Source organism: Gouania willdenowi, chromosome 7 (assembly GCF_900634775.1).
Source record: "Gouania willdenowi chromosome 7, fGouWil2.1, whole genome shotgun sequence".
NCBI classification, from domain to species: domain Eukaryota; kingdom Metazoa; phylum Chordata; class Actinopteri; order Blenniiformes; family Gobiesocidae; genus Gouania; species Gouania willdenowi.
This window is the reverse complement of record NC_041050.1, coordinates 6210075-6229473: the sequence shown is the minus strand read 5'-3', so window position 1 is coordinate 6229473 and position 19399 is coordinate 6210075. Positions and strand designations below refer to the sequence as shown.

Here is a 19399-nt window from a genome sequence, read left to right as displayed (position 1 = left end):
AATTCTGAAAAAAAATCTACATTCTGAAGATTTATAAAATAGTTATCTGCTTTCGCGGAAGAACTCTTCAATCATTCAAATGTCCTGCATGTTGCCACTGAAGCTGCTTTGTATCTTATTAATCCAGATTTTTTTTCAGTTTACACTCCTCTGACCGAATCTTCTTGACCTCCAGTGATTCTGTTGTTTTCCGTGATTACACAGGAGGCTGCAGAGACATTTGAGTTTTATTAATTTGATGAAACCAGAGAGTGGATCAATGCTGAGCCATTTACTACGAGACGAGGCTGTTCAGAAATGTCACTGCTGCCTCTCCAGATGTTTCTGCCTTGCTGGCAAAAAGGCTCTAGCTGTGCACACACTCGGCAAGCTTTTTCTCTCTGTGTATGTCTTTTATCAATGCTTCTCAAACTGGATAAAATGAGACAGCTGGAATAAAGGGTGGGGTGGGGATGGGGGGGCAGCGTGTGCCTCCTGGGGTCTCTGCTTCTCATCTCTGTGTGTTTAGCATGGGCTGCTAAAAAGGAGGAGCAGTCATGACACGGGGTTTTTTTTTCCTCCCCTTTAAATCTGTCTCTGTGTGACAGAGGTGCTTCAGATCTCTCCATCAGTCGCACGCATGTTTCATGCCTCCGACAGCTTTCAAGCTGCATAAACGGTCTGTGATCATCGGGGTTGTTTATGTTCCTGTCGAGTCCCAAATCATTGTTTATCTTCATTGCGCTGCTTTTCTGGTGTGCCCAATTTTACAAGCATGTAAAGCGTGTCATGGGGTGAGATTAACGGGCTGTGAAATGATCAAACTGGAAAAAAATGGTCCTTCATCTGTCATGAATAACTGCTGTGTCACCTTTCCCCAGGAGAAGCGGCTCCAGTGTCTGTCCTTCAACAGTGTCAGGGAGAAAGAATGGCTGATGGAATCTCTAATCCGCTACATCAAAGTGATCGGAGGTCCACCAGGCAGAGAGGGCCTGCTCGTAGGGCTGAAGAGTGGAGCCGTGCGTGTTTTCCACAAATTACCCACATTAAGTACCATAACCTCAAGGCTGGCACTTTTGCTTCAATGCCAGCGATGTAATTCAACCATAAAAGTACAGGAAACGTCTCTCAATTTATAGGAGGATGTGACAACACGTGTTTGCACCAGGACTGCTTTTCTATTCTCTTTCTGCTCCGTTGAATTAAGGATTTTGGTTGCAGATCCTGAAGATATTTGTGGACAACCCTTTTCCGATCACGCTGCTGAAGCTGTCAACGTCAGTGCGCTGTCTGGACATGAGCGCCTCACGAAATAAACTGGCCGTGGTGGACGAGCACAACACTCTCCTGGTCTATGACATTAACAGTAAAGAACTACTTTTTCAGGTGAGCAGGCATGTTAAAAGGGTTACATTGTTATGGAAAACTAAGTTTTCTGCAAGTACACCAAACTTGCCATATTTTCATCACTTTTTCTTGCCATATTTTGGCTCCTTTTAATGCATTTTTGCTACATTACTCCCTTTTCTGCCACTTATCCATCAACTTTCAATGCCTTTTCTGCATTATTTTTTTCCACTTTCATTACATTTATATCACTTATTGTTTCCACCACTTTTCCCACCTAATGTCGCATATGCTGACCCATTACTGTCATTCTTAATCTCTTTTTACCATATTTCTTGCTTATTTTTGCGCATTTAACCAAATTCACGATTTGTCATGCCCATTATTTGCCAGGTTAAACCAATTGTTTCTTAAGCCAATATTGACACTTTGAACACTTTTTACCACTTGTCGTCCGTTTTTGGCCACTCTAATTTGTAACTTTTAACCAATTTTTGTGGTTATTAAAATCCCATTTTACCACATTTTCCACCATTTTTTTCCACTACATGACAGTTCTTCAATGTTTATGTCTGTGTTCAACCACATTCAGGTACAGTGGGGGTCCCTGCTCTCTGGCACTTTTATTTTTGAGGTTGTGGGATAAAAAAGGTTGAGAACCACTGCACTAGTGAACTGGTGCAAATTAAGCAGAATCCAGAGTTTTCATTGGTTGTCATGTTTCATTTTGGACTGGGGAGCCAATAGGAGGCCTCAGCACATGCATGCTCCTCCCACCTTATTAGTGAGGATGCAGGAGACATCCTCACTATTGTTATCTGTTTTTTATTCCATCGGTCATTAACCCCTCCTATATCGTTGTCTGATTTTGATGACTAATCAATCAAAATATTCAGAAATTTCCAGAGATATATGCTTGTGCTTTTATAATTTCTAACTTTCAAACTTTTTGAGTTATTAAACCTTAAAATCTTTGCAAACAAATTACAAACCATTCAACCTTTAACATGTTGAGCTAATACGTTCAACCCATTTAAACCTTTTTCATCCTATTTCGACCTTATTGCTAATGTTAAGCTATTGCTAGGTTAATGCTTAGCTAATGCTAGGTTTTGTGCTATTGCTTAGCTAATGCTAAGTTAGTGCTAATGCTAGGTTAGTACTAATGCTAGGTTAATGTTATTGCTAGGTTAATGCTGATGTTACAGCTAGGTTAATGCTAATGCTACGCTAATATTAATGTTAGGCTAATACTAAAGCTAGTTAATGTTATGCTAATGCTAGGTTAAAGCTAGTACGAGTTAATGGTATGCTAATGCTCATGCTAGCTAATGCAGTACAACGTGGGCCAACACCTGCATCCTCACTTGCATTTTCTACAGGAAGTGTAATTATTCTAGTTACTGTATTGTTTTTTGTTTCTGTAACTACGGTAGTTAACTAGTGCTTACTTTTCCTTACACTATTAAGCATACACTTTTAGCCCCACTAGTTCCTTAGTGTTTCTGCAAATGGGTTTACTAGTCAACTAGTAGATATCTTACTTTTACCAGTTTGTTTGTAAACATGTTGTTTGTATCCATCTAGTTCACTAGTAAGGGCTAAAAAGGCTTGAACTAGTGGGCATTTTCACTTTCAAGTGTGCACTAGTTAACTAAGACCTTAATTCATTATTGACTAGTTAACAGTCAGAGTTATTGTGGGTGACTAGTGAACTAGTGTTTGTTTTTGACATCCTTGATATCTAATAAATACTGCATTGGATTTCCATATGTTGGGGCAAACCAACTGTGCAAACCTTATAATGTGTTTAATAAGTGCAGTGAAATAAATGTAAAAATATGAATAATGCATTTAATTATTTGCATTTGGTACAGGAACAGTCATGCCATGCTCTCACCTTCATTATTCTTGTTTCTGCTTTCACCTTCTCTGTAGGAGCCTAATGCCAACAGCGTGGCCTGGAACACCCAGTGTGAGGACATGCTGTGCTTCTCTGGTAACGGTTACCTTAACATCAAGGCAAGCAACTTCCCCGTGCACCAGCAGAAGATGCAAGGCTTCATGGTGGGCTACAATGGCTCCAAGATATTCTGTCTGCATGTGTTCTCCATGTCTGCAGTGGAGGTGCCTCAGGTGAGTGGTGGTGGTGTTCTGCTGTGTCTTTAAGGTGTAAGGTGTGCAACACTGTCAGACTGTGGTGCTTTTGCCCCATCAGTCAGCACCAATGTACCAGTACCTGGAGAGGAAGATGTTTAAGGAGGCCTATCAGATTGCCTGTCTAGGAGTGACAGACAGTGACTGGAGGGATTTGGCCACAGAAGCGCTGGAAGGACTTGACTTTGACACTGCCAAAAAGGTTGTTTTGCACAAACTGTCATCAACTAGTAGGCTACAAATTACAAATCAGCCTGGAGCAGGAAAAGGCTTTTATTATTATCTGATAAGCACATGATAATGATGAGCAATAAAGGCATGGCTTTATGCGTGAGTTTAACCGGTTACACATAATTTAATTATTCTATTTTTTCATTCCACAATCAATCTTGAAATATTTTTGACCGGATCTTCACAGGATAGATCCCAATGGAGAACACAAGTTTTTCATTTAACAAATTCCTTTCTTTTTTTCCCCCCTGCTAATTCCAGGCTTTTATTCGGATCAGAGACCTGCGTTACCTGGAGCTCATCAATAGCATTGAGGTAATGTTTTCTTTACAGTGTGTAAAACCGTTTGAGCATAAATTTGATATCAGTGATATCAACCATAGTATAAGGGGGCAGAGAAAAGAAAATTCAGGCTTGCCATCGACCAATCAGGATGCTGGATATGGTTATAATCCCTCCTACTTCCTCTGCTTTAGTTCTACTAGTACTACTAGTGAATATTTTGGCGTTATTAGTATTACTAGTAGACTAAGAACAGTTTATTGAGACTTTGAGTGCACTAGTATTACTAGTAAAAAAAAAGTTTTATTATTCAGCACACTAGGAAGCAAGTTAATAAAATATTAGTAGACACTTTTGAATTACTAGTAGGACCAGCAAAGCAACATTTAAACATTGGGGTCCCTAAAATGTCTAGTTATTGGTAAAAAAAAAAACTTTACTGATGAAAATTATATTTTTACATTTTTCAAATTATAATTATTTTTCAAATTACCACATCACACATAATAAATAAAAAAAACAACTGTATATAAAATAAATCTACTTCAAATAAAATCCAGAATAACAATATCTTGGCACTAATTCTTCCACACTTTAATAAACATGATCAAAAACTAATTCTTGAAAGGAAAATGTCCCTTGTCTATTAGAACATTTTGCACGACTGGTAACGTCTAGTACTAATAGACTGCTTTTAGTTTACTAGTAGTACGAGTAAAGCCGACTTGACTGGTAGTGCTAGTAAATAAGGTTGGAAGGATTATAACCAAATCCAGCTCCCTGATTGGTTGTAATCTTTTTGAAAGCCAATGGCAAGCCTGAATTTTTTTTTTTTTTTTTTTTTTAAATAAATAAATAAAAATAAATTTGCTTTTTCCTGCCCTCTTATTAACATATAATCCCTTACAACACACTTTTTACTTCACTAGTAAAGTTTAGTGGCGCACTAGTAAACCAAAATCGAACACATGCACTCCAAATTTGAGTACTAGTTGATCTTAACTATGGGAGATATCATTGATAAGAAATTTAATTTCAAACAGTTTTCCCTAACACAGAATTTATTTGCCTTCTGAGATCTTCTGATCATCATCAAATAGGCACCTCCAAATTTTATTGTGCAAATACTTCATTAGGACATTCCTTTAAGCCCTTGGTCAAAGGAGACTACTGGTATCCTGATTTCCAGCCAAAATAAACAATATCAAATCCCGTCAATATGCATATGAGTTGCTTAGGCTTCAGGAAGTTGCTGTCATAATTGTTGTGTGTGTATTTATGTTGATCTCTTGCCCACTTGCTCGTGTTTGTGGTGACTTATTTTCAGGAGAGGAAGAAGCGGGGTGAGAACGTCAATGAGCTGTTCCTGGCAGACGTCTACGCTTACCAGGGGAAATTCCACGAGGCAGCCAAGCTCTACAAACGGACCGGCCACGAAGCCCGAGCACTCAGCATGTACACTGATCTGTGCATGTTTGACTACGCCAAGGTGATTAAATCAGAATCGATAAAAAGAGACATTGAAAAACTTTGTGTTCTAAATTTTGTTCTTTTAAAGGAGTTCGGAACAGATGTTTTTCTTCATTGTGCACAATTTGGCCAAGTTGGGGTGTTCAGTCTCCCCCTCTGGGCTGCATGTCTTTTATCTCCTCATAAATCAGTGAAATCTCCACATACATCATCAGTGCCCATATGCCACACAGTACCTTTGCATATATTTACATGTTTGACATTTACGTTCCATGTACTGTTAGAGTGGGAAATGGAGCACAAATGGGGTGAAATAAGATGAAGGTCTGACTTTGATGAGAAGGTCGGCACTGTTTATATGAAGTGGGGCGACACTTTTGATCATCACTTTGCTGAAGCAGAAGGACTTAGCCATGACTTGGTTGTGTATATTTGTGCATGTGTGTGCATCAGAGTGTGGATGTGTTTGATGTGGCTGCTGTATATTTATGTGGCTGTGTGACCATCTGGTACCACAGGCTGTTTGTTTAGCTAGGACCGACACCGGAGGGGAAGAAGACCGTCTCCTTTTGCCTGCGGTTTGTGTGTCTCTTCCTGCTGTCTCTAACCTGACCCATGTGCTTCACTGTGTCTATCCTGGACTTCTCCTCACAGTCCCCAACATTAAAATTCTCCTTTTAATGATGACTGACAATTTTATTTTTCAGTTATAATTACATTTTCAATTATACATGTTCAATAAATTTCAATTCTAATTATGGTGACTGGCGTTTTTTCCAATTGCATTAAATTAAATTAAATTCCAAAAATTATTTCTCTCCCGAAAGTCGATTACAACTAGAATATTTGCATTTCCGGAAGAAAATGCAAGTGAGGATGCAGGTGTTGGCCCGCGTCGCACTGCATTAGCTTAGCATTAGCAAGCATTAGTTTAGCATAGCAGTAGCTAGTATTAGCATTAACCTAGCAATAGCACTAACCTAGCATTATCATTAGCTAGCTTTAGCATAGCGTTAGCATTAGCCTAGTATTAGCATTAGGCTAGCAATAGCATTAATCTAGTATTAGAACTAACCTAGCACTATCATTAACCTAGCATTAACATTAACCTAGCATTAGCATTAACAAAGCAATAGCATTAACCTAGCAATAGCTTTAACATTAGTTTAGCATTAGCATAAACCAAGCAATAGCATTAACCAAGCATTAGTACTAACCTAGCATTAGCATTAACCTAGTGATAGCTTAACATTAGCAATAAGGTTTAAAAAGGTTAAAATGGGTTGAACGTAGTAGCTGAACATGTTAAAGGTTGAATGGTTTCTATTTTATTTAAAAAGATTTGAAGGTAAAAACTGTAGCAGCTCCTCTCTTACGTCCATAACTTAACGTGCTGTCCACTCTAAAAATGGGGCCGGAGCTGAAAAGTCAATGCAGTTTCACAAAAAAATGAATAACTCAAAAAGTTTAAAAGTTACAAATTATAAAATTACAATCTCGGGAACTCTCTGGTCGTTTTGATAGCTTAATTGTCAAAATTGTGAGGATGTCTATTGTCTACTGCATTTTTATATAGCACTTAAAAACAGCCCGTGCTTTACTGATGGTCTCATGTAATATCTCTGTAGTATGTATTTTGGTGTACTGTGCATGCTTGTCATTTATAGGCCTGTTGTGATGATTGTATGGGCTTTTGTACATGTGTGTATGGGTTCACTTTAGCATCTTTACATTTATATTTCAGTGCCTTGTTTATAATATGTTATGTAAAAGCCCAACTAGGGACGAGAGTTGGATTTTTACTAATATTCATAAACTCTTTGTACAAAAGAATAATTACAACTGCAATATATTGCAACATATTTTCAATTATAAGTACAATGAGTTTTTCATTGCTCACTAAGTAAATTAAATATCTTGTGCACCTTTTCTGTGTAATCAAATTTCTCTCCTCGCAGGACTTTGTTGGGGCGACGGACCCAAAGAGCTCTAAGATCCTGATGACCAAGCAGGCTGATTGGGCCAGGAGCAGCAAAGAGCCACGAGCAGCTGCAGAAATGTACTTGTCTGCAGGAGAACATCTCAAAGCCATCGACATCATTGGAGAGAACGGCTGGGTGGACATGTACGTGCCATATCACTTTTTGAGCTGCTGTTATTTCTGTTTAACCTTTAGGAATATAGCTTGTTAGATCTGACGCTGTTACTTTTCATTATTGTACTTCAAACCAGGTTAGTTCAACATCTCAGAATATATACGAATAGGTCACTCTATAGCAGCGATTTTTAACCTGATTGGAGGTACAGTGCATTCACTGAACCCTTCGTAATTGGAAAAATAAAATGTAATTTCTCCAAAACAAAAATCATAGATATATATTTTATTCTGACACAAGTGTATATGGGATGCCGAATGTAATAACTTCAATTTTTGAACATTTAGCTAATTTTTCTTTCATTTGAGACAGAAGTTCATGTAAAACAGCATGTTCTATATCATTGTTTGAAATGTGTACACATGAAAAATAAATCTAAATAAATAAATTATTTTGGCAGTGGTGGCCTAGTGGTTAAGGAAGCGGGCTTGTAATCGGAGAGTCATGTTCGAATCTCACCTGGCCCATCACTGTGGGATGTTGAGTCCCTTAACCCCAATTGCTCCCCGGGCACTACACTGTGGCAGCTCACTGCTGCCCCTTGGGGAAAATGGGTTAAATGCAGTGAAAGATTAATAAATTAACAATTAATAAAGGATAAAGGATTAAATCAAAATGTTAGATCTAAATATAAATGTTATATCTAAATCTAAATGTTAAATCTAAATGTTAAATTGGTCTCCAAGAGTAAAGCTAAATGTTTAGAAATTATGTAAAGTGTGGGCGGGGCCGCGTGATTGGCAGGTACTGATTTGCCCAATTTGTATAATTTTGAAACATTTAGCTTTACACCGATTTAACATTTAAGTTTAACATTTATATTTACATTTAATATTTATATTTAACTTTTACATCTAGATTTAACATTTACATTTAGATTTATTTGTCATGTGTATAACAAATGATATAGACAGTGATATAGAACATACTGTTTTACATGAATTTGTCTCAAATGAAAGAAAAATGAGCTAAATGCTCAAAATATGTCAGCTTTGAAACAGTGACCAAGTTTTTACATTTGGTACCCCATACACATAAGCCTGGACAAAGTTTTTACTTTGTTCAAAATGATTTTAATAGGAATTTTTATGAATTAATATCTAAAATTTAAATATAACATTTGGTTATAATTTATCTTTTAATAAAGTACTATATCATGTTTATTTATTTTGTGTAGCACATTTTATGTGTGCGTTTTGATTCCTGCCAAAACCGGATATCAAACCAAGGTTAAGAACCACTACTCTGTATTTGTCAAGCTGCCTCATTAATTCTACCGTTAAACTCATGACTTTGATTCTGTTGCTCATAAAGTCTAACAAGATATTTATTACAGACTTGGAATCAATATAATGAACCGTAACACATAAAATAACTGGACATAACATTTGTTATTAAGTTACATTGTAACAATTATTGAAATCCTGATGCAGTCAGTGATAAATGCTCTAAACTAAGATAGATTACTGTACTTTCCAAAATGTAATTTTTTCTTCATTTCCTGAGTTATAAACATAAAAAAACCAGACAAATGTGATTCAAACCAATATTTGGCATTACTACACACACAATCGAGGATATTGTATTATTATAATCATTCATATTATTGACCTAATAAACCAACTGCCTCACCGAAGTCTCTCCAAAATAAGGATTTTAAAGCAGACTGTGATTTGAGGATATGTGATTTACTGTAAGTTATTTTGATGAATAACAAAGGGAACATTAAGGATTGTTGCTGCAGCCAAGAAAAACACCTCAAGCTTGTTTTTGTTGTAATTGGACGATGCCCAGCAGAAGAAGCATGTGGGACCTCGGTTTACAATCCAACTTTTGAGATAAAAAACAAAGTAAAGTCTGTGAGAACTCGAGGGAACAGAAGACGGCCTACATCTACATCTAGAACTTTGGAATGAACAGGCTACCAGCTGAGCGTCTTAAATAGTCTGTGTGTCAATATTGGCTTAAAAGTGGCGGGAAAAAAGTAGGAACAATTAGTTTAAACTGGCAAATAATGGGCATGGCAACTTCTGAATGTGTTTAAAAGTGACAACAATAGGTCAACATATGTGACATTAGGTGGGAAAAGTGGTGGGAAGGGTTTATAAGTGCCAGAAATGTCTTGAAAGAGGAGAAAATGTGCCGAAAGGGTATTGAAATTTGATGGAGAACTGTCAGAAATAGGAGTAATGTAGCAAAAATGCATTAAAAGTAGCCAAAATATGGCAAGAATAAGTGATAAAAATAGGTTCAAATATGGCAAGTTTGGTGTAGTTGCAGAAAAAGGGGAAATAAGCAAAAAAATGGGCTCAAAATGGTCAGAAAATATTCCCAGTTTCTTGAAGGTATCTGGCGACCCCCTCCCAGTGTCTTGTGACCCCAAATGGGGTCCTGAGGTGGTGGGTTAGGTAAAGTAGGTGTGGTAATTGACTCGTTTTAGGGGTACAACACTCAATCCCCTCAATTATCATATTTGACCCTTAAAGATGCTGAACCTTTTTTTTTTTAGCTTTGATGGCGTAGCGTTGTCAATCACTCTTGTTTCACAGAGTGAATGTTGACATGCTGAGGGAGCGAACATAGCATGAAATAATTTATTTCCTCTCCACGTTCACTCATGCACTCGTAATGGGAATGTAATGTGTTTCTTTGCCTTGTTGGAAAACCAGGCCAAATGATATGTTGTGGTCAGAAACTGCTGACTCCATCAGACTGTGAGCCTCCTGTGGTGCTGCCTGTGTCTCCCTGCTCACTGACGCTGTTGTCATAGAGCTTTATCTGAATCACACTCACCTGATGACTGATTTCAGAAACACTTAAAAAAAGATTTCAGGTTTTATGGAATATGTGTCAAGCTCAAGGCCTGGGGGCCAAATCTGGCCCTTCAGAGCATCCGATTCGGCCCGCAGGAGAAAGTGAAAATGACAAAATGAGAAAACATAAATCTTTGTGTAAATTACCAAATCATTCTTTAATAATAATAATAATAATAATAATATTTTATTGTAAATTGTTGTTGAAGGAACTCTTTTTTTTTTCTCTTCAAAATCCTGCAATTGTTATTAAATTATTCCACAAAATCTCTAGAAATTAAATAAAATTTGTTCAAAAATAAACAAATTAAAGGACATTTAAGTATCTGTCACTTATTGCTTAGATATTGTTGATGCCTTCCATACTTTGTCTAATTTACAGAGGTGAAAGTAACTGATCAAGTTACTGAAACTGAGTTGCTTTTATGGGCACATGTACGTACTTTTTGGAGTATTTTTGTCAATCAGTAATTTTACTTGTATTTAAGTACGCTTTAAAAGAAGAAAAGTAATTTGTTACATTTCTACACCCAACCGTTACTGAGTAAATTATTATTTTTTGTTTTAAAATGATCAATGAACATTGTGAAACTACAAAAAATTAAATGAGCAGACAACAATCAAATGCATCACATCATAGTCGACCAACGTGATTAAACATAATGCACGGCGCCAAAAACAGCATTGAATGGAGGTCATTTTTCAGAGTTAATTTATATAGCTAAACTTAGAGCCTGAGCATGTTTTTTTTATTTTGAATAGCATTCATTGGTGATATTTTATTTAAAAAAGAATTGTACATTTTGACAAACCTTTTTATTTACAGATGCCTTGGTGGAAAATAGATTAAGTTCCAATTGTGCTAGATTTGGTCACTTCCTTTATAAGTTTAAATACGAGATGTTTACTGTGTGTAAGGGAACCGTGGCAAGATTTATTACCAAAAATAAACATCGGGGGTGAAAGTAACTATTATCTTTTACTTTGAGTACTATTCAATTGAGACACTTTTTACTTTTACTTGAGTATTTTCTGTATAACTTACTGTACTTGTACTTGTGTACAATTTCAATCAACTAAAAGTACTTCTACTCGAGTACTCTTTACACATCTATTAATTTATAACTGAAAGCGCAAACTTGATGCACATTAATGTGGAAACTGTTCATTTTCTTGCCTATAACCTGTGGCCGCTTTGTGATGGAACTGGTCCCTGTTTGGCCCTTGAACCAACCTATGTTTTATGGCCTTCTGTCTTTTCCATGTGCTCCCTCCTCTCTGCTCTGAACTCAGGCTGATCGACATCGCTCGTAAGTTGGACAAAGCGGAACGTGAACCACTTTCCAAGTGTGCTCACTACCTGAAGGAGTTGAAGCACCACGGCTACGCCTCAGAGACCTACTCCAAAATGGGGGACTTGAAGGCTTTGGTGCAACTGCATGTGGAAACCAGACACTGGGAAGAGGTTTGACTCATTCCTGCACACCTGCCCTGCCCATCATAACTCACGAAAAGACGTGTTTTAGACAATCACATGGAAACACATGGTTTTGTGTATTCAAAATGATATCGGCGACACTTAAAACCATTCATGACCTCACGGTCCCAAGAAACATACATCATTTTCGTGTGAGAGTAACTGCAGCCAAATTCAAACACTAAGACAATATGTGTGCATAATTTCCCCTTACACTAGCAAACTTAAACCTCAGACACACATACACATCAGAGCTAATCATTCAGCTTTGGATTTCTCAGAATCCATGCCCACACGATGATTAGCCAGTGAGAAGCTCACAACACTCAACTACATTGAAAGAGTATCGGCTTAAAGCTCCATTCTGCTTCCAATCAATCCTCCATCAGGGTGGATCACGCTGAAGAAAATATTGCCTTTCTTTAATCCATCTGCTGACTATAATCGAGTTAAATGCGTTACACAGATGCACGCTGACAATTTGAAGGCTGAAACAGCGGAGCCAAAAAAATAAAACCAGAACATTCAAATCACGATCACATGGTCCTGTTGAAGTTTCAGAGGGAGTCTTTTTGGACTATTTCTTTAATCCTCAGGAAGGAAGAAGAAGAAGAAAGAGCAGAGCAGAGGAGGGGAGGTGGAGGTTGAGGGACTACGTTGTGTGTTTCACTGCAGACTGAGTTACACTATGAACCCATATGGAGGCTATTCAGTGCTCCCACTACTCTCTAAAACAAAGTATGTGTTCAAATGGCTTTGGGATCACAGGCCTGGGAATCATAGCCGCTTACTGTGTCTCTGGTGTGGTATCACTCCAAAGTATTTTATTGGCCACAGGACATTTAGCTTAATTAGTCAATACAGCAGGCAAACATGTGTCCACGGGGCAGTACAGCAGCTCTTAACGTGCTGTCATTCATCCAGCCTAAAGGCAGCGGTTGGAGCACTAATTGACTGTGAAATCAATTGAGCTCATACATTTTTCTTGTTCTCATATAATTAATAATGATGTAGCGATACTTTGCCTCGCATGCTATTCTCAAAATGTGTTGTAATGTCTTTTTCTTCCATCAACTGTCGTTGATCTTTATGTATACCCGGAGCAGTGCAATCCACTTCTACTGTGTTCTATTTGTCGACTAAAAAAAAGTTTTCTTCCACTGCATTTTGGTTAACTAATAAAAACAAAATTATAATTTTGTCACATGGGACAAAATCCAATCAGTACTCATGATCATATGGTCTTCCGCATTGATCACATCGAATATATCCAGGTATTTCTTGCGTATTCAAATTTTCCATACTATCGAATGCAGAGGTGGCCGACTTATCATAGCGGGGCCACAAAAATAAAAAAAATTATTTTCTGATCCGAGGGTCACATTATCAACATTCAATACAGCATTTGGAATAGTGACCAATCAGCAATAATACAGGGAAAAAGAATAAGTTTGTGTTGTCGTTTCATGTGTTTATGGTGTTTTATTGTTTTGTTTTGTTTTTTGTGGTCTTTTGTGTAATTGTTTTCTCATTTTGAGCTTTCTGTTGTTGCCTTGTGTGTTTTTACTGTTGTTTTATGTGTGTTTTTGGAGCCATTTAGCATATTTTCCTCTCAATTAATTTGTTGTTTTGTGTGTTATGAGCCAATTTGTGTATTTTTGTTGTCATTTTGTAGATTTTTTGTGTGTATTTGGTGTTGTTTTTTTGTTTTTGTTGTTGCTGTCTTGTGTTTTTGGAGTGATTTTGTGTATTTATGTTGTCTTGTGTATATTTCTGTAATTTCACATGTGTTTTTAACTGATTTTGTGTTTTTACTTCAGGGGTTGCTCAAAATTAGTGCGAGGGCCACCAGTTGCCCTTGTTTGATATAATGTGAACACACTACATACTCATTTTGACGTCAGACTTTGTATGAGTAGTAAGTTTGTATGCAGTTTTAAACACAGACTGTAACTGAAATAGTCCTGATGATTAAATCTTAACTATGACTAAAACTAAATCAAACCTGGCACTTCTCCTTCTAAAACACTCTGTGGTACCTGTTTCTCATTCAGGGAACTTATTCCAACGTTTTCTATCTTTTCCTATCTTGCTTTTCCTCAGGCCTTTGCACTGGTGGAGAAATATCCCCAGTTCAGGAATGACATCTTTGTACCTTATGCCCAGTGGTTGGCTGAAAACGATCGCTTCGAGGAGGCACAAAAAGGTGCGTCAACACAAAGGCTTGACTTTCACTTTTTTCCTCAGCTCGTTCAGGACACATTTACAAGGTCCAACGACTTCAATTTCATCTAAAACCTTCTCGGCCAGGATTATTTCAGTCAACATTAACGTCTCCTTCAACAGCTTATGTTTACATATGGAAGTGATAAATCCCGACCAGCCCTGAATACACATTTTTCACTACCTCCCAGAGATATTCAGTATCCAGTGTAAAACCTGATCCTCTTTTCCGAGTCGAGGAGAACAGGGATGCCTGGTTACTGAACGACATGCATGTCTCTAATCACCAGTTCTACAAGCAGCTCTGATGATGATTACCAACTGAAACCATACTGTAGTTCTAATCAGCTCATAGGTTTATAATTATAATCTCAGCAGGGATATTTCCTCTTCTACATAATCTGCCTCCGCTTGTCTCAACATGGACTATACATGACGTGCTGCAGCTTGCTTGTAGTCATGTCAGAATCATTGTGTGTACATTTATCAGTATTATGTTCCCTGTGGTGAAAGATTCTGTCCTGTCCATTGTACATTTTAGAAATGAATAATGCTCAGCTCAGCTAAATTGATGTATTAGATATATTTTGGGCCCTCTGGTGAAGTTCATTAGCTTCTGCAATAGATTAACTGAGAGCAATCGATTTCTTTAATCACCTGATGGTTCAAAGTTTAATTGAAACGAATGAATGAAATTAAGGAACAGCTCAGCAAATCGAAACGGTGTTTTGGTTTTTAAACGACTGAAATGAAAAAGGATGAAAATAAGAAAACTTCTGTAGCTGGAAATACTAAAACAAAAGCAGACAGGTTCATTTATTAATGCTGCGACTGACTGACCTGATTCCTGTGGACAGAAATGTGCTGAAATTACAACTGTCCCTTTTGCCACTAATACATCTTGACCCTTCACTCTCATTGCAGCGAGTGGTTTCACTCCATAAACCTGTTTCTAAATAGAGGTCATGTTCATTTAAGCAGGGTTTTTCAACCACTGTGTTGCGGCACACTTGTGTGCTGTGGGAAATTATTCAATTTCACCTAATTTTTCCAAAAAACATTTTTAAAAAATACTTAATTATTGCCTGCAAATATGTCATTGTGCTCCCCTTCCCAAAGCGCAAAAACAGACAGCTTCACAGCAGCTACTGACCACAGCATAAAAAGGTTGAAAAACACTGCAATCAAAGACCTGAAACTCCAAAGGTTTAGGTTTTTTTTTTCTTTATATGATTAAAAGCTACTGCAACCATTCAGTTAATTTCTTATAGAGAATGACTTTGAAAGAGTAACTAATCCCTTAAATTACTGAAAACTAATCTATTTAGGTTTGAAGTTGTATTGTTGATTGATCCTTGTCTAATTCTTAACATTTGGGTGACTGCCCTCTATGAGTTGAAACCTGGCTATTACAATCGAAATTTGCTATTGGCTGAGATTGGTGGTTTGTGATAATTTGGTGGCTTCTTACATCCCTAACCACCACTGTTAGCCACGCCCCTCCAATAAAAACTAGCACCTGTGTGCAATCTATGGTTGGATTGACAGAATAGTGAATAGCAAATTAGCATACCATAGATTGTTCTTGGTAGATTTTTATAGTATAGACTGGGCGTGGGAGCCTCGCCCATAATCAAGGCATTTTTGGGATTTTCAACAAAAACCTCAGTGTTACATCCTGTGTGTCATCACTGTTTCTGTTTTGCTGCTCTTTAGCATTTCACAAAGCCGGGCGTCAGAATGAAGCTGTAAAGGTTCTGGAGCAGCTTACCCACAATGCAGTAGTGGAGAACAGATTCAATGATGCAGGCTACTATTACTGGATGCTGTCCATGCAGTGTCTGGACATTGCAAGAGGTGAGATGTGTCTTCACATTTTATTAATGGAAATAAAAATAATAAATGTGCAGTATTTACAACACGTTGCTCTGATTGTGGTTACCTCAACTAGAAAGTGAGGAGCAGAGGGATGAAATGTTGAGAAAGTTTGAGCGTTTCCAGCATCTGGCTGAGCTCTACCACGTTTACCGCTCTATTCAGCGCTACACGGTGAGAACATGATTATTTGTCTGCTTCACTTTTGTCCCACTGGACCACACGCAACTAGCAAAAGGTTTGAGCCAGGTGACTGTATTATTTTGTGGTTAGATCAGAATACAAACAATTTTTGACAGTCCAATGCAATCCTTTGTACTTGCTAAGCACCTTTTTTTGTCAGCTTCTTTCCTTCGTGGCTTAGTTTGATAAGAGTGCCATCTAAAGCTGAGAGATTATATCAACCTAAAGAAAAAGACTCAGGTCTGAAATCAAATGAGCACACCGGCTTTTAGGTGAAGGGAACAAAAGAGAGAACGAGGGGCATAAAATGTAGCTGCTAATCAATTGAAGGGAAATAGCAGCTTAAAGGAACCATCATTATAAGTCTTCTGAAACCTTCCTGACCCCTATCGCTATGGTAACCAACTTCCTAATAGAAAAAGATAACCGTTCAGGCTGAGGCCTCAGCCCTAACACACACTTAAACCAACAGTTTCTGCGTCGGAGGAGCACCTCCTGGGTGAGCTGGCCTGTGTCAGGGCTCTTGTGTTTGTTGTTTCAGCTTTTTGCTTGGCTATGATCACACCCTGCAAACCGAGGGGCATCGCCATGATCCAATCCAGAGCAGCAAACCTTTTCTATCTCTCCCTAATTCTTCCAGACAGGCGCTACAGTATGTGTTGAAACTATCAACTTTAGCAATAAAAATGCCCCAAAGCCTTAAACAATTCTTCTTTCCCTTTTGTGGGCGCTTTGAGGAACTGCCAGGAAGTTAAGCGGTTATTAGACCAGGTTAAAGATAGGAAAACTGAGCTTTTACCATGATCATATCTTTATAATCCCTTTTACTATTCACTTCTTGTGTGTTTTTTTAATCTTCAGGATGAGCCATTCAGTTCCCACATGCCAGAGACGCTCTTCAACATCTGTAGATTTCTCCTGAACAACCTTACCAAGGACATACCATCAGGCATTTCCAAGGTGTATCCTAACATTTGGGAATCATTGACCTTGAAAGAAAACAATCTGTAATATGCTTACAACTCTGAAATACGGACTGTAGGAAGGAGAATATCGAAAGTGGAACAAACACCTATAGTTCTTATTTAACAGTGGAAGCAATGGGTCAGTGTATGTTCGGATCAATGGTTATTCCTTTCAGAAAAGATATTAAAAACAAAAAATTATAATATTTTAAGATTAAAAAATCAGGATTCAAATTCAAGGTATCTTTCTTTATCGGGATCAAGAAGGGATAAACAAAAGTTTTTTTAAATAAAGGCTGATTTTCATTTTCTGTTTCTATAAACAAAAAAAATAAACCAGGTGTTCTCAACCTTGGGGTCAGGATCCATTTTCAGCGCTTATAAAACTTTTCAACCACTTTTCCCACCTATTGTTGCTTATGTTTACCCATTATTGTCACTTTTATCCTCTCTTAACTCAATATCATGCTTATTTTTGCCAATTTAACCACTTTCACGATTTTTCATGCTCAGTATTTACCAGTTTAAACTAATTTAACCACTGTTCTAAACAATAAAAGAGTGTGTCTCACGAAAGAGGACATGATTCCATCTCCACTTTGGTTTAATTTGCGTGCAGAGATTTCTGCAGATGGCTTTTTTTTTTGTTTTTAGGCACAGAAAATTAAAATCAACCATTTTTTAAAAATATTTTTATCCCTTCTTGACCCTGACAAAAAATGCAATTATGCAAAAATGAATTAGAAAAGCAATTTTTGATTTGAATTTGAAAAACCACTCGTTTTTTGCGTCTTAGTACCCTTTTCTGAATGGAAAATCCAATGACCACAGCATAAAGGGACTGCAATGCTAGCACTGAATTAGAAAATAAACAACGACAAGACAGAGAACTCAATGCCTTCTTATGCAATCACAAACTTTGATTCGCTGTTTATTTGTGTATGTCTTCACTGAGCAATGCATTTTGGGTTTTAAAAACCAGACTCTACCCCCCAGCCCCTCTGCCCCACCCCCTCCCCCACATCACATGGACTGTAGTGTGGGTAAGAGAGAAGGAAGCAGCAGCCTTTGTGGAGGAAGGGGCTCCTCTGTAGCCAAAAGCTTTAAAAATCAGATTTTTACACTTATTTTTAACAGTTAAACATTGTTACTGAACATCACATCTACACAATAGGAAGGTCCCCACATTCATGACCATTTCCCAGCCATTAGTGGGTGTGTGGGAGGAGCTGGAGAGCTGTTGATTAGAGAGGAAAAGGAGAGAAGTGGTGGAGTTTTAGGTGATGGAGGAAAGCCAAAGTCGGGCTGTTGCAGCTGCAGCTCATTGACCTGTGAGATTCACTCTCAGAACTACACTTCCAACAATCGATCTCTATATAAGTACAAACAAGCAACAATTTCCCCAACTCGGGAGCAGAAGAGAGCCCCAAACAAACCAAGCCTGGCGTTTGTTTCTAAGTATAAGCAGGAGCTGCAGGATTAGCTTCAGCTCATTATAAAAAACGTAAGGATGAGCTGTAATCGCCCGTATTTCGAAACGCGAGTGTACATTTTCTCACATTTTTTCCCAACAAGTATTCTCCAAGAAAATCAATATTCCCGTCCCAGATCTGCCTCCAGAATATTTTTCCCTGACCTAATTATCAGCAACACCTGGTACGCGTTGGCCAAGCAGAGTCGAAGACTGGGTGCCTATAAGCTTGCCAGGTATTCGTATGAGAAGCTCCAGGAGCTGCACGTTCCCTCACGTTTCCACGAGTCCATCGAGCTGGGCAGCCTCACCATTCGATCCAAACCCTTCCACGACAGTGAGGTGAGACCAAGAGTTTTACAGCATTTATTTGCAAATGGATTTTTATGTGCAGATTTTTTTCAAAATCAGCTCAGGCTTTTAACTTTGTTTGTGAGGTGAGAAAATACACTGAGAGAAATGTTTAGAAATGTTAAAGGCTAAAACCATAGACAAATAATATATATATATATATATATATATATTTCATTTTATTAAAAGTACAACCTCATCTTTGTTTCAGTCTGGTTTGTTCTGCATGATAGACATTTAAGACTGGAATGAATCAGTTTCCCACCGCTATTTTGCAAATTTCAATACTTTTACGTATGGGTTTCCTCCCATGTAAAGCCTAGTGAGTATTTATTATGTATTCTTGATATCAGGAATGCCAAAAACACACTAGTTCACTAGTTCACTAGTGAGCAACAAAATCCTGAATTTCGTTAACT

The 19399-nt window shown here is 37.8% G+C and overlaps 1 protein-coding gene across 1 annotated transcript in view; it reads left to right on the top strand.

Moving 5' to 3' along the window:
* The window catches only part of ift122 (intraflagellar transport 122 homolog (Chlamydomonas)), a 33908-nt gene that overhangs the window by 9273 nt on the left and 5236 nt on the right, over positions 1-19399 (top strand). Inside the window, exons 12-24 of the mRNA XM_028454169.1 lie at positions 861-998; positions 1201-1365; positions 3265-3462; positions 3545-3685; positions 3976-4029; positions 5324-5485; positions 7425-7591; positions 11729-11900; positions 14016-14118; positions 15852-15992; positions 16087-16184; positions 17055-17155; positions 18806-18971. Of these exons, the coding sequence (XP_028309970.1) occupies positions 861-998; positions 1201-1365; positions 3265-3462; positions 3545-3685; positions 3976-4029; positions 5324-5485; positions 7425-7591; positions 11729-11900; positions 14016-14118; positions 15852-15992; positions 16087-16184; positions 17055-17155; positions 18806-18971 (1806 nt within the window). The remainder of the gene's footprint in view (positions 1-860; positions 999-1200; positions 1366-3264; positions 3463-3544; positions 3686-3975; positions 4030-5323; positions 5486-7424; positions 7592-11728; positions 11901-14015; positions 14119-15851; positions 15993-16086; positions 16185-17054; positions 17156-18805; positions 18972-19399) is intronic.